General features: G+C 60.1%; 2 protein-coding genes across 2 annotated transcripts in view; one reads left to right on the top strand and one right to left on the bottom strand.

The window, feature by feature from the left end:
* PLPPR3 (phospholipid phosphatase related 3) overlaps positions 1-1,211 on the top strand; it is a 9,184-nt gene extending 7,973 nt beyond the window's left edge. Inside the window, exons 8-9 of the mRNA XM_007954588.2 lie at positions 640-770; positions 1,068-1,211. Of these exons, the coding sequence (XP_007952779.1) occupies positions 640-770; positions 1,068-1,211 (275 nt within the window). The remainder of the gene's footprint in view (positions 1-639; positions 771-1,067) is intronic.
* Positions 1,212-1,914: 703 nt separating this feature from the next.
* Positions 1,915-12,951, bottom strand: PTBP1 (polypyrimidine tract binding protein 1). The gene is made up of 15 exons (XM_007954542.2): positions 12,944-12,951; positions 10,066-10,096; positions 7,166-7,241; positions 6,887-7,059; positions 6,664-6,810; positions 6,411-6,581; positions 6,179-6,289; positions 5,926-6,100; positions 5,575-5,652; positions 4,770-4,918; positions 3,416-3,449; positions 2,920-3,012; positions 2,624-2,840; positions 2,140-2,217; positions 1,915-2,047 (listed from the first exon to the last, which is right to left on the bottom strand). Exons 1-15 carry the CDS (start codon positions 12,949-12,951, stop codon positions 1,915-1,917), a joined length of 1,674 nt encoding a protein of 557 aa, XP_007952733.1.
* Positions 12,952-13,978: the final 1,027 nt, after the last annotated feature.

The raw sequence follows: 13,978 nt of genomic DNA, 5'->3' as shown, positions 1-13,978 counted from the left end.
CGGAGCCAGTGGGCGCGGGGAGGGGGCGGCAGCATGGGGCGGGGAACCTCGGGGGCTAGGGGCGGGGACTGGGGCCGTGCGCGACGCTCCACGGAGTGCTCAATAAAGACGGATGCGCGAGCACGGATTCCCGAGTCGTTCTGGTAGCGGCCTAATGCACTTAAGGCCCCGCAGGCATCCCAGCGGGCACCCGTTTCCCCATCTGTACCCGGCGAGGCCTCAGGTGTGTGCTACCTGGAGGACGCGCTCTGAGCGCAGGTCTTGACTGCGCCCACAGGTGCGCAGCGCTGGTCCAGATCTCAGCCCCCGCAAACCGACGCAGGGACGGCGCACGGAGGGTGGGGAGGTAGTGGCGGATTAGAGCTGTCGCAGCGGACTGCAATGGCGTGCGTGCCCTGCAGATCCAGCAGTCAGCCCAGAGGGGGCGTTAGAGGGGTAATGGCCCCAGAGGTAGAGCAGTGAGGACAAACGGGCCCAAAGAAGTGGGAAGTCAAAGCGCAGGATACAGAAAAAATTTATTCAAAGTCCGAATACAGACGGCCAGCTGCCTTCTACAACGTGAACAGCAAGAAAGAGGTCTACAGAAAAAAATACAAAGTTTGTTATAAAATCATTTAATTCTGTTCTCGCGCATTACAGCCGGCGGGCGGCACTGGAATGTGCAGTGGTCGCGGATCCCCCGCGGTTACAATACTGCGCCTGTAAATGCTATCAAAATATACATCTGTGTCACCATAAAAAACCGCACTGCTGCCCCTCGTGTCTCACAGGTATAAAAAGTCATAAATATTTACACCCTTGTTGCACTCCTTACACTCAGGCATGGGGTCCAGAGAGCACCCCATTGCAGGCGAGTGGAGGTCACTACTGCGGTTGGAACCCACGCACACGCGATGCCCACAGTGGGCAAGGTGGAGGAGGTCTGAGGGGCGGGCAGACAGTTAAGACTGGGCCTTGTCCCACCCTCTGGGTCCCAGCACTGGAGGCAGACAGAAAACAGAAAAAACTTTGGTCCACAATTTGCGAGGGGGGGCCCCTGAAAAAGTGTAAGAGCGTTTGTCCCCCAGACAGATTACGAGTTAGGTGTGGAAAAGGCCACGGAGACCCAGTGCCCAGCCTGCTCCCTGGGAACAGGATTCCTGCCTGCGACGTCCCTCAGTGACAAGGAAAAAAAGGACAGAGTACAAGGTAAATACCACGAGGAAGCTTAGATACACTTATACCATCTTTATCTTGCTATAAAAAGTTACTCAAAACTATTTCTTTTGCATATAAATGAAGAGATTAGAATATTTGGTCAACCGGAAGTATTGCTAGGCACAGCTGTCTGCAACTGCAAGTATAATACAAGGCGGCCGAGGGCGCGCCCGCGCCACGCGACAGCCTCCCGTCTTAGCCGCGGGACGGGCACCTTGCTGATGGGGGTCTGCAGGAAGAGGGGAATCATGTCACTTGATTAATTGGATGGGCAGGGGTGCCTGCAACTCCCCGGGCATCAGTACATGATGGCCGTGGAGCCTGTGGCCCTCCCCTCACCCCTCCACACCAGCCAGGCAGCCCCCAGGCGCAGGGTTTTAAGGCACAAGGAAGCCAACTTGTGGTTGGAGCCACCCTGGCCCAGGCCACGAGGCCGTGGCAGCGGCAGGTCAGGCTCAAGAAGGCATCGCTGTGAGACCTGAGGGCTGGGTACAGCGGCTGGGGGACCCACGCTCGCTGCGTGAGGCGGCCCCATCACCACAAGGTTAGAAACTGGATTTAGATTTAATTTTTTTAAAAACAGGTAAACTGATTTCTCTTTAAAAAAATAAAATCTCTGGTCGTAAGGTCACTTCAGCTGCGTTTTAAAGTGGCTTTTCTCTGGAATGATGGAAGTCGCGCGGGTGCCGGGTGGGCGGCTCCGCAGTCCGGGGCGCCCTAGATGGTGGACTTGGAGAAGGACACCCGCAGGTGGTGGTTCTCCCCGAGGTCGTGGTTGTGCAGGTCAATGAGCGCCTGGATGGCTTCCTCCACGGAGCCCATCTGGATCAGCGCCATCTTGCGGTCCTTCCTGAAACACACAGGGTGGGAGCAGAGTGAGTGGGCGGGGCAGCAGGAAGGGAGTAGCCCTGGGAGGGTGGAGGCGCGGCACCAGGCACTTACTGGAAGAACTTGAACCCTTTGACCATCCCTCCGTTGCTGGAGAAGAGAATCTTGAGGTCATCTTCAGACACCGAAGGCCTGTGACAGAGACAGAGTGTGAGCCATGCCAGCCCCCGCACCTCATGGCCCTTGCCAGTCTGTACAGGATCCACGAGGGGCCGTGGTGCTCAGAACCACCCCACCCACGCAAGCCAGATGGGGACCACAGAGCAGGGTTCCAGAGCGAGCCTCAACAGTCTGAAGCGACCACTAACTGAAGGCCGCCCCTGCTTCCCGGCACTGCGTGATGCTACGCCGGCTCTGAAGCTGCAGGGAGGCAGGGGTTAACGTTTCCTCTCCGCCAAGGCCCCCACCCCCAGCTCCTGGCTTCAGCAAAGTCTCACTACTGGCTCTGATGTTAGTATCATTTTCTTAAACCAACTCAAAAAATCTGATCATCATGTGGTGAGGAGGGGGTACGGGACCGGGCTAAAGGTGGCCTTACGGGATGTTGGAGAGATGCAGGGTGGCTGAGGGTGGGAAGATATTCTGGAAGTTTTTGGAGCCAGGCTTCTTGAAGCGGTGCAGGGGCGAGTTGCCGTAATCCTTGGTGAGGCCCTGGTCTTCCTGGCCCTCGCGGGGCAGCTGCACGTTCTGGTGCTTGGACAGCGTGATGCGCACCGGCTTGCCATGCAGTTTGTGCCCGTTGAGGTGGCTCATGGCTGTGGGTGGGGCAGGACGTGACTCGGGGCTACAGCAGCCCATTCCCCCCAAAGCTCCCCGGCAGCACCCAACCCTTACCCAGCTGAGCCTGGCTCCCATCGGCCATCTGCACTAGGGCATTCTCCTTCTTGTTGAACAGGACCTTCACACGCTGCACGTCCCCATACACACCTTCGAAAACCCACAAGGCGTGAGTGCCGTGGAGAGTGGCTTGTCTCCCCACAGCTCCCCAGCCCCCCACGCCCCGCAAGGCTCCGCTCACTCTGCCCCTAGGGGACCTGCGTCTAGTGGCCACAGGGCACGTTATAGAAGTTCAGCCAAAAAGTAATACAATACAGGAGAGGTCAACTGCCAAGAGCGGCCACTTTAGCATGCTACCAACACCGGTAACTAGCGCGAGCATGCGGGGCGGTCCACCATGCGCACAGGAACCACACACACGCCGCACACACCACACACACCCCGCGCAGACGGTGCGAGGCTGAAGGCCAAGTGCAAACTCATGATACACTTAGGGTGTAAAATGACCGCAATTAAATGAAAACAAGGTAATAAAGTGTGAATGATAACATACCGAAAAGAATAAAGAGGCTTTGGGGTGTGACTCTCTAGAGGACAGCAGAGCAAGGCAGCGGAGGGACAGGGAGAGGGGGAGTCAGGGAGAGCGAGTTGGCAGTCGTCCACCACGAGGAAGGCAGTCCCCGCAGGCGTGCGACATGGTTGATGGATGATGGAGTTGTCAAGGTGGTTAATATTCAAGGGCAGGTTGGTTTCCGGAGAGCAGGGTTTTGGAGGGGGAATTTGTTTTTTGTTTATTTATGTTTGGTTTGTTTCAAGCAACAACAGGAAGCAGAAGTACCGTGCAGTCAGTTGGCAAAGAAATTCCGGATCAGGGCAAGAAAAAAACCGGGAAAGGGGAAGGGGAGAAAAGAAAACAGTAGCAAAAAACACAGGTCAGTAAATACATAAGAAAATAATAGTGTTCCATCAGTCAAGATCTATACACACATTACAGTTAAGGGCCACCTCGCGGAACACAGCGGCACAGGAAAGCGCCTGGCCTCGACACGGCAGGAGACAAGACTGTGGAGAGCCTCCAGCAGGGCCCGCGCCCGCCCCCGCCCCCGCGGCGGCTGCACTGGCAGGGAAGCCTCCGGGCTCAGCTCCCCGCTGCTGGACTCAGCTCTGGCCACGAGAGTACTGTCTCCTGCTGCCTGTGGCCCAGGCCAGTCTAAACACAACGATTAGACAAGCCGCGAGGTGAGCTCTGAGGCTGTTAGTTCACGCTTGCTGTGCCCCTTCTCACGGAGACCAGCTCCCGGGAGGCTTTGTGGAACAGGCACGTGGCCTCAGCGTGCCACGCACCTGTCAGTCCAGGCCACCCACAGCCGGGCCAGGACCCAAGCACAGGGCGATTCCCCTGGGAGCTCTGCCCTGCTCTAGTCTCAGAAATGGTAGGAATTGTCAGACAGGTAGAGAAGTCTGAAATGCCGATTAAACAGTAACGCTATCACCCGAGAGCCTCATCATCTCACCCAAGCTCTCTGTGAGACAATTCTTACAGGTAAACGATCCACACCAAAGCTCCTCAGCCCCTCAAGGTGCGGTGGGGACCTTGACCCCAGCACCCTACCACCCAGCCACATGAGGCAGAGATACCCAGTGGCTCTCAGCTACACCCAGGTTTTGGTTCCCACCCATTTTGAGACTGCCTTCGTGTAACCAATATTCCAACTCAAAGCATTATAGGATTAGACACACGACCAGGATGCTAAGGAGATAGGAGGCCAGTATGGAAGGAGAGCAGAGAGTGGCACCAGCCATACCAGCACACAGAGTCCTCCGGGCGGCCAACCTGGCCCTAGGGCTTATGACATAGCACGAGGCCCCCCCACGTGTCCCCTCTGGGAGGAGGGCAGCCCACGTACCTCTGGGTTGAGGTTGCTGACCAGCAGGACCGAGTTCCCGGCCCCCGCCAGGCCAGGGATGGCAATCCGGCCTGCGGCTGCGGCTGCGGCTGCAGCCGACGGGATGGCCAGAGGAGCCAGGGCGCCGTGGACGTTAGGAACAGAGAGGCCTGGAAACAGAGGGACAGTCAGGCAGTGTGCTGCCCGGTCTCCTGCCAGGAACAGAGCCTCGTTTTCATGCAAAGGTGGGCACTGCAGGACAAGCACTGCCTAAGCCTGACCATGAAAGTCACTGTCCTGCCAGTCCTCACAGGGGGTCTTGGTTGGGGCTCCAAGCTGGCTCTACGTGCTCTAGCACAACTCAGAAAGCTCCCATCCCGTAGACACAAAGACACACTCTGTGAGCTGTGCGGCCAGCGAGCAGCCACCACCCGCCCACAGGTGCACCTGTCCTTCCTCCTCCACACTCAGCCGCATAGGGGACGGCACTGCTGCCTGAACCCACACAGGCCTGGCACATGGTGGGCTGCCTGCTGGTGAGTCCAGTGGCCTAGTAAGCCCCATCTCCTAGAACTTGCTCCCTGGAGGATCTGAAACCAGCATAGTCCGGGGATGTGCAGCTGGTCGGGCCCACTCCCCTTGAGCATGGGACTGAGCCTCCATGATCCACCTGACTGCCTGGCCTGCACTGGTCCCGCTCCCGGGAGGCCCATTACCTGTGCGCTCACAACTCTGCTGGCCAGCCCACATCGGCCGCCCAGAGAAAGCAGGTGTGGGAGGTGTGTGAGCATGCAGGGTGGGCGTGGGGTCAGGACAGAGTGAGTACCTGCGGCTTGAGGAATGGCAAAGGTGGGAGGGAACCCAGCTCCTGCATACGGAGAGGCTGAGATTATACCAGGCGCACCTAGAAACAAACAAGACACTAATCACTGCACCCAGGCCTCCACCAACAGTCACGCCTGCAGCCCCACCTGGCCAGCTCATGCTGGAGGCTGGGCGGCTGCTAGATGCTCGTCTGAGGTCATGTGAGCTGGGTGATGGCCGGGCAAAAGCACAGCAAGCTGAGTGCATCCCTGGGGGCCTCTCGGGGCGCTGAACCTGAGCTATGCGGCCATCTCCTCCCCTTGTGCGGACAGGGTCTGGTTATCTGCACACTGCCACCTGCACGGCATCTTACCGAAGGCTGCAGCCATGGTCTGATCCAGGGAAGGCTGGCTGTCCCCTGAGGGCAGGTCAGGGCGTGTGTAGTCCCGGCTCTTGTCATTGTTGTATTTGACGTTGAGGCTGGTGAGCTTGGAGAAGTCGATGCGCAGTGTGCAGCAGGCGTTGTAGATGTTCTGTCCGTCCAGGGACTGTGGGGAGGACTGAGTGAGTGGTGGTAGGGCCCCCCTGCCCCGGGTGGGTGGGTGGGTGGCTGGGGCCACACTCACCAGCTTGGCGTGCTGGGCGCTCACGGGGTCTGCATACTGCAGGAGCGCCTGGAACTGGTTGTTCTTGGTGAAGGTGATGATCTTCAGAACCGTGCCAAACTTGGAGAAGATCTGGGGACACGGGGTCAGTCAGGTCAGGGCCCCCCTGCACAGGCCACCCGCCAGCCTGCAGTCAGTGGACACAGGTGCCCCACACCCATGCTCCGGCCCCCGGATATGGGCCCTGCCCCACCTGGTGGAGCACGTCCAGCGTCACAGGGTAGAAGAGGTTCTCCACGATGATCCGCAGCACAGGACTCTGGCCGGCCATCGCCATGCCGGCGTCCACAGCAGCAGCCGAGGCGGCCAGGGCCAGGTTTCCCGACTGGACTGAGTTCACAGCTTGCAGGGCTGCCTGCGCTCGCTGTGGGAGAAGGAGCCAGTGAGCCTTCCAGTCATCCCCCCGAGGACAACGGCCCCTGCCCGGCCTCAACTTGAGGACCCACCGCCTGGTTAGGCGAGCTGTCAGTCTTGAGCTCCTTGTGGTTGGAAAACTGAATGTAGATGGGTTGGCCACGCAGCATGGCTGCCACCGAGGTGTAGTAGTTGACCATGGTGTTAGCCGCCTCCTCTGTGTTCATCTCGATGAAGGCCTGACAAGGCAGACAGGTCAGAGGCGACCCCCAGGCCACCTCCCACCCAGAACGGCTGCCCTGGGGCCTGCCCTACCTGGTTCTTCCCCTTCAGCATCAGCAGGTTGGTGACCTTCCCAAAGGGCAGCCCCAGGGAGATGACCTCGCCCTCGGTGACGTCACCAGGTAGCTTGCGGATGTGTACCACACGGGAGGGGGCGCCAGAGCTCCGACTGTCACCCTTGAACTTCTTGCTGTCGTTTCCGTTGGCTGGAGGGAGTTGGGGGTGTGTGGGCCGACCTCCCTCCCACCCCGCTGGCCAGTGCCAGGGAGCCACGGTCACCCTCCCCGAGGATGTGCCCGACGCTGCTGTTACCTGCCGAGGCTGAATTGCTGCTCATTATAAAGGGCCCGTTGGTGACACAGGCAGAGAAGAGCTCTTCAGATCCCCGCTGCAAGAGAGCAGCACACTGAGCCCCTCCGGCCCACTAGGGAGGCACCAGGGCTGCCTCTCTCTGCCCCACCCCCCACCCCCACGAGGACAGCCACGCCCAAGGCTGTCCCCAGAGACAGAGATCCTGCACTCGGAGAGTTGGCCACCCAAAGCCCCACGACAGAGTTCCTGAAAGGAGGCACCCATGCCTGGGGACGCCCATCTCTGTGCCTGGGTCACGTCCCCAACTGTCACCCTGCCCCTGCAAGGACCCCCACAACCTGCCCCAATCAAACACAACCACATGCAAAGTGGGGGATGTGTCCCAGCACACAGGCCGCTGGCAGACAAAGCCCCCCTTGTCACCCCACACGGGCGTCCTATTTTCCAGCCCGTCCAGGAAACCTGACCCACGCTGCTGTCACTCCCAGGGGACATATGCTTTAACTCCAGTGTGACCTGGTACCAGGGTGGTGTGTGTGTGTGTGTGGGCCCCACTGTGACCAAGGATAGGACACTCCCACCATAAGTCCCCTGCCTCGGGGCAGACTTGGACCCTAGTCCAGAAAGACACTGTTGACCTTCACCTGGTCGGTCACCTGAGTCATCACACAGCTGGTTACAAGGCCACAGAGACCCCCACGACGTGTGTATCAACACAGAACCACCTCACCCAGAGCTGTGACACTGAGCCAGTGCCATGGAGTCACCTACAGAGGTGCCCGCTCACAGAACTCTCCCGAGCTCTCCCTGCGGCAAGAGAGCACGCAGGGCCCAGTTCCCGCAGGCCAGCCACTGGCCCCCACCCCTCAAGCCCTCCCTCTGGTTACCCTGTCACCTGTGGAAGGGAAGGGACACCGTGTGCTGGCCCATCAAAGGCACCTGCTGTCACGATGACAAAGCAGACAGCTAAGAGCCCAGCTCTGCAACTAAGGGGAGACCCAGGAGGGAACAAGGAGCCCAGCCCTCCCTCACCCCACCCTTTCCCTCTTAGCGTTCCCTCCTCTCAAGGCCACTGCATCTCTCTGCTCTCTGCCAACTAGCAGCCACTCAGAAGCACAGGCTTGGGTGGGCACCAATCCACGGGACCCAACCTGGTCCAGAGTAAAGCTTCTCCCACTCTGCCAGGGCACACGCAGATCTGGGGTGAACAAACCTGATGGCTCACTGACCTGAGAGGCCAGACAGGGAGGGAGCAGCCCAACACAAAGGGCAGGCCCCCTGATCCAGAGGCTAGTCTGGTAGCCCCACACAACACCTCCCCCTCAGGCTGAGGGGGGAGCAACACGTCAAGCCTTGCATGCCCTGACCCACGTCATGGCCGAGACAAGAAGATACAGAACCGGGGGGGACGGGACCCCACACACCACCAGCACGCTATCACTTAACCTACTCTGCACCCACAGATGTCCCCAGGAGAGCGTCAACAACGCCCGCCTACCGTGAATCCCTGACCCAACCCACATGCCCCAACAGGGCACCCTGCCCCTCATGGAGACACTTGCCAGCCTCAACCCCAGAACATTCCACAGATGTCAAGCTCAGTGAAAACCCCTGCTTAACCCAGGCCACCAGCTATCCAGGAGGCCACTTCCTCCTCAGACCTGGGCGCTGGCCAACACCAGGGTGGGTCCGGAAGCCCTGGGCTGCGCCCCCTCCTCCCAGTAAGGTGGCCCTCAACAGCCCCCATGCCGCCCAGGTACAGCAGCAGCAACCTTAAAAAGGGCATCTTGGCTACTGCCTGCAACTGGCACGCTGGGCCGGGCCGGGATTTCCTCAGAGCGGCCTTCCTGGCCACCTGCCTCAAACCCTAATCGCCGTTCCCATGGCAAACAGCTTGGCAAGGCCACAACCGTGGGCAGCCAGGCAAAGCCCATGCTCACGTGAGATGACAGCACAGAAGGGGGCGCTGCTGGCTTCTCACCCTGAAAACACTGCTTAGGCCCGGGCTGCCTCCCCACACCTGGGCCACCCTCGGGGTCCCTTCTGGCATGGACAAGGCCCTGCCCTCTGATCACTTCAGCATAATGGGCCAAGCCCAGCCAGGTGTCCACCCTGCCAGACGTGACACAAACAGCTCTGTCCCATCCTGAATGGTCCCTGAGAACAGGCCAAGCCACTGGTGTCAGACCCGTCCGTCCCCAGGACCAAAGCTGGCCCAGCTAGAGGAGGGTCGCCTGGACACATCCTGGGATCCTATAGCAGGAGCCCCCCCCCAAAAAACAGGATTATCTGCAGGAAAATCAGGACAGGCCACCCGAGAACACTGAAATTGGTCTGTAGCTGTCAGCCAAAACCCACCACTGTCTACTCTGCAGCTCTCTGCAGAAAGCCCCCTGTGGCTGGGGGAAGGTCCCTCCGATCAAGGTCAGGTCACAGCAATGGCCAGAGACCAAACTGGGGGATGGAAACCAGTACAGGAGCCCCACCATCTGCCCTTGCAGATGTGCAGACCACAGGCCTGTCCTGACCGTCCCCACAAATGCCTGCCGCCCCATCCACCCCAGCAATATGTGCCCATTTTTAGGCTGAAACCTACAGGGTGCTGTGAACCCCCCCCCAAGAACCCAGCTGAAACTCAGGCAATCTCATCTCAAAAAGTCTACAAGATTTTCAAAGCAAAACCCATCTGGGTAACTGACAGTTCCATCCTTCTGAGAGCAACGTTAGCCAGACCTGGCCAAAGGATCCACCAAAGGCCAAACCCAACAATTCTGGCTTCCCTGAGGGGGCCACCGCCCAGGTGATGCTCTTGACATCAGGAGGTCTGTCTAAAACCCCACGCCCCTGCCAGCTTGTGCTCAGCAGAGTTGTAGTCTAAGAAAGAAAATGGCTTTGCGTACCTTTGTACCAACTGCTATGTCTGGGACAATGCTGCAGAGAGAGAGAAGGAAACACGTTAGCCAGGTGAGCCCCCCACCCCCGACCGACCGCCCTCACAACACCCCCCGGGGCCAGACCCTCCTCGGCCAGAGTGCAGCTGAGAAATGAGCCATCCTGGTCCTCCACACCCCTCCACTGGAAACCAAAGACAACCGCCTGTGCAGACACCCCAGGAGGAGCAGCCACCACAGCTGTTAAAATTCAAGCACTGTTTGCCTTCCAGCAGCCTGCAAATGCTCCGGAAGCGCCCTCCACACTAGCGGCTCCCCACAGAGGGGGTTGTCAACCTTTAACCAGGTGGCTTGGCCGCCCAACGAGGAAGGAGGGAAAAATTAACAAAAATCAACGACATGCCCGCCTGCGACCCAAGTTACTCATCAACCCTCTGCCGCAGGACTGGACTTTCGCCTCAGCCTCAAGAAAGCACGGCTGCTTGTCCAACTCACCCCACCACTGCTCCTACTCCACGACGGCCCCTCCACGCAGATGGACGTGCCCACAGGGCCCAAGGGACGACTCTCAGCCCCAGGTCCCCGGATCAGGAACCGGGCAGCCTCTCTGCTTCCCCGCCCTCGCAGCCCCGCGCTCCGCGCTCGCCTTTCTCAGAGCACCTTTCCGCCTCAAGGTTTCTAGCCCCAGCCCACCAGTCTGCAGGCTCACGTCCCCACAGGCGCTTCACCTCTCCACTAGAGACAGGGACTGCAGCACTCCTCCCCAACATGACTTCAAACAAAGCTTTCTGACCAGATCGTACCCGCGCTGAAGGAAGAGCACGCTATCTCCCGCGGACACAGTAAAGATGGGACAGAATCACCCTTTCTTGAAAGACTTTCTAAGGCCCAAGGGGAAAGCTGTTCAGCTACAGCCAGGGCCTAGTGGGGCTCCCCCACCAGCACATCCCAACGCCCCTTAGTTTGACCCGTTAGGAACAAGGCAAAGCGCCAAGGTACTGGAGTACAAGTCAAGAGCCCAGTCCCTAGTGAGTCCTCCCAGGGCCCAGAGCCCACAGCTAGCTGAGCTTGGGGAGGGGGTGAAAACAGAAGAGACACGAGACAATCCCGTTCCTCCGGAGGCAATTTTTCTCCAAGGCTGGGTTCCATTCCGCCATTTTAACACCGAGGCTGGGCGTGCACGTGACCTTCCGCGGTTCACCCACCTCTCAGGATCAGGCCCCAGGGGAAGAATGGCGGCTCAAGGACCAGACTGCCTTCGGAACCTTGTCCCATTTTTAAAGTCAGCCCTTCCCCGCAAGAGGAAATGAAAGCCCTAATCTAACGTATAAAATCAAGAATCTCCCCGAAAGTTAGTCTCACCTAAAACAGGTTCTACATTTCTGCAGACCACAACGCAACTCTCAAAACTTTGTCTGGAAAATTAAGCCCTCTCCAAGACAAAATATTACTCGTGCTGAAACCTAAAGCCCTCCTTTGCGGATAGAAACACCGAAGTGCAGAAAAATACACGTAGTTTTAACAATTACCCCCCAAAAAGATCCTGTGTCTTTTTCCTGAAACAGAACACGCCCACAGCCAGAGCCCCGGTCGCTCACTCCACTCCCGTCCCGGGACTGGCCCTGCCAGGCTGCCCCCCTGGAGTCGGCCATTTTGCCCTCCAAGGGCCGGGCCGCCTGCCCAGCGCCCCCTCCCGCAGCTTTCGAAGACCTCAGCCGGGGAATCCCTGCTCCCATCAACCAACTAGGCCGACAATTTCTACACTGGATGCAACAAACCTAGGGCACTGTGAGTTTTGCTTAAAACTTAGAACAAGATGCGGAGCACTGCACAGTCGCCCGGGCCGGGGGTCTCCCCGAGACCCTGAGCTCATCGAAGGTGCAGCCACCTCCGCGATCTATCCGTGACCTTGGGCCACGCCGCCCCACCTCGCGGGAGGTTGGAACAAAAGGTAAAGTGAAGCGAAACGGCTCGGACAAAGCTCTGGGGAGGCTGCCTGAGAGCCAGGGTAGCTTCCTAGTGAAGTAGCGCCCTCAGACTCGGAAACAGAAAAGGAGTGAGAACGAACACACGCTCGCTCGGAGCAGCTCTGGCTCTCGTCTGGGGTCAGGGCCCCGCGGGAGACCAGCCCACCCCAAAAATGCCTCTGGGAAAGGCATCCCTTGCGGGCTCCACTGAAGGCGGGCAGAGCCAGACGCGGGTGGGGCGGGAGGCGCCAGCGCCCGGCCCGCACCCTTCCGGGCGGGGAGGCGTCGCTCCAGCCGCACCCCGGCCTAAGGCAGGCGGGGGAGGCGAGGACAGAGTCCGCGCGGCTGCTAAAGCGCGTGCGAAAGCCGGACGGGGCGCGGGAAGGGCCAAGAGGGGCGCGCGAAGAGGCGCGCACGCGCACCAGGCCCCGTCGGGGGCGCGAAGAAGCGCGCACGCGTGCAGGCTACAGGACGGGAAGCGGGAAGGGCCGCGCGCCGCTGAGGCAAGGCGAACGGGAAGTACTTAGGAGAAGGCGAGGGGGAGGGGCGCAAAACAGCCGCGTGCGCTCCCGACTGGGCTCCTGGAGGCCGGAAATGGCCGGGCGCCGCGGGGGCAGGGGCGAGCGCGGCGGGAAGGGCGTGGGCGGGGGCTCTAGCCGGGCAACGGCCCTCCGCCTCTCCAGCCCGCTGGGAGCGCGGGCCGCCCCGCACCCTCGCTCCGCTGCCCCCAGCCCGCCTCGCAACCCCGTCCCCGCGCGCCCGGGCGGAGGGGGGAGGGGAGCCCGAGACCCCGGCCCCCAATAGCCCGGCTGAGGCGGGTGCAGCGCACGGCTCCTTGGCCCCGAGAGGGCCCAGCGGCGGCGGGGGTGGGAGGCCGGGGCGTGAGGAGGGGGGCAGGCAGCAAGAAAGGCACGACTCACCCGTCCATTGCACACACAGGAGACCCGCAGGGGACGGAGTGGAGGCGCCGGAATAGCAGGAACCGACCCAACGGCTCCGAGATATAGACTCACAAAATGGCGGAGACGCCCGAACACGTCCCCCGCGCGGTCTGCCCATTGGCTCCCGCCGCAGCCAGGGGGCGGGACGAGCCCCGCGGCCTCCTGCCCCCGCCTCCCAATGGCCAGAAGATTGTTGGGGGGGTTGGGGGTAAGAGGAACAGCAGGCGCCTATTGGCGAAAGTAGTCGTCCGTCAACACTCAAAGAGGAAACGGACCGTGGAGTCGGAGAAAGGAGGGGGAGATGGTGGAACCACGTGACGGCGCCTGGGCCAGTGAGCTTCCCTGTGGCGTGTGTCTTTGCTGGGGAAACCATCTTGAGAGTGGGTACGTGGCGAGTCAGGCGGCGGGAAGCGTGCTTCCCTCAGGTTGCCGCCATCTTGCATACGGGCAGGAGCCGCCCACCTGGGGCGTGAGGGCAAAAGGTGGCGCGTCGCCATCTTGGAGTCGGGAAGGAAAGTTACAGAACTCCATCTTGCTTGTGGGCATATGGCTGGAAAAGGTCTGAGTCAAACTGAGTCAAATTTCTAAGTTAGCGCGGCGGGTATTGGAGGCGGCTTAACGAGACCCTTACAGGCCGGGTCTCGCCTTCACAGCTGGCCGCGGGGCCTGCGGGCCTGATGCATCCGGGATCACCCCCAACCGCTCGCCTGGGCGCCCAGTCAACAAAGAGACACACAATATTTCCCTTATGAGCCTCCATCCCAACAACAGGAAAACACCCTAAACTGGGGGCCGCCAGGGTCTGGGGCTCATTTTCCTGGTCTCGGTGACTCTTCTCGGGGGTGGGCCCGCTGCTCTAGATAGCTGCCGATGCACAGAGGAGTTACACAGGGCTGTGAATGACAGGCCCGGCACCAAGACCAGCCGGGCGAGGAGCGTGCCCAGGGAGGACAGAAGGGAGCGTGCCCAGGATGGCCAAGGCCAGGTCAGGCCTTAAACTGCGAACCGCTGCCA

Source organism: Orycteropus afer, unplaced genomic scaffold (genome assembly GCF_000298275.1).
Source record: "Orycteropus afer afer isolate SDZICR_OR568_19922 unplaced genomic scaffold, OryAfe1.0 scaffold00466, whole genome shotgun sequence".
Taxonomy (NCBI): Eukaryota; Metazoa; Chordata; class Mammalia; order Tubulidentata; family Orycteropodidae; genus Orycteropus; species Orycteropus afer.
Note: the sequence above shows the minus strand (reverse complement) of the source record. Positions and strands in the feature narration are given on the sequence as shown.

What these genes read in the sequence shown, in the direction of transcription:
- PTBP1 (XM_007954542.2), bottom strand. An exon ending in ACAGCTCGCCTAACCAGGCG is followed by an intron (nt 6,582 to 6,663) that starts GTGGGTCCTCAA and finishes CTTCTCCCACAG; the next exon opens with CGAGCGCAGGCAGCCCTGCA. An exon ending in TGCCATTCCTCAAGCCGCAG is followed by an intron (nt 4,919 to 5,574) that starts GTACTCACTCTG and finishes CTCTGTTTCCAG; the next exon opens with GCCTCTCTGTTCCTAACGTC.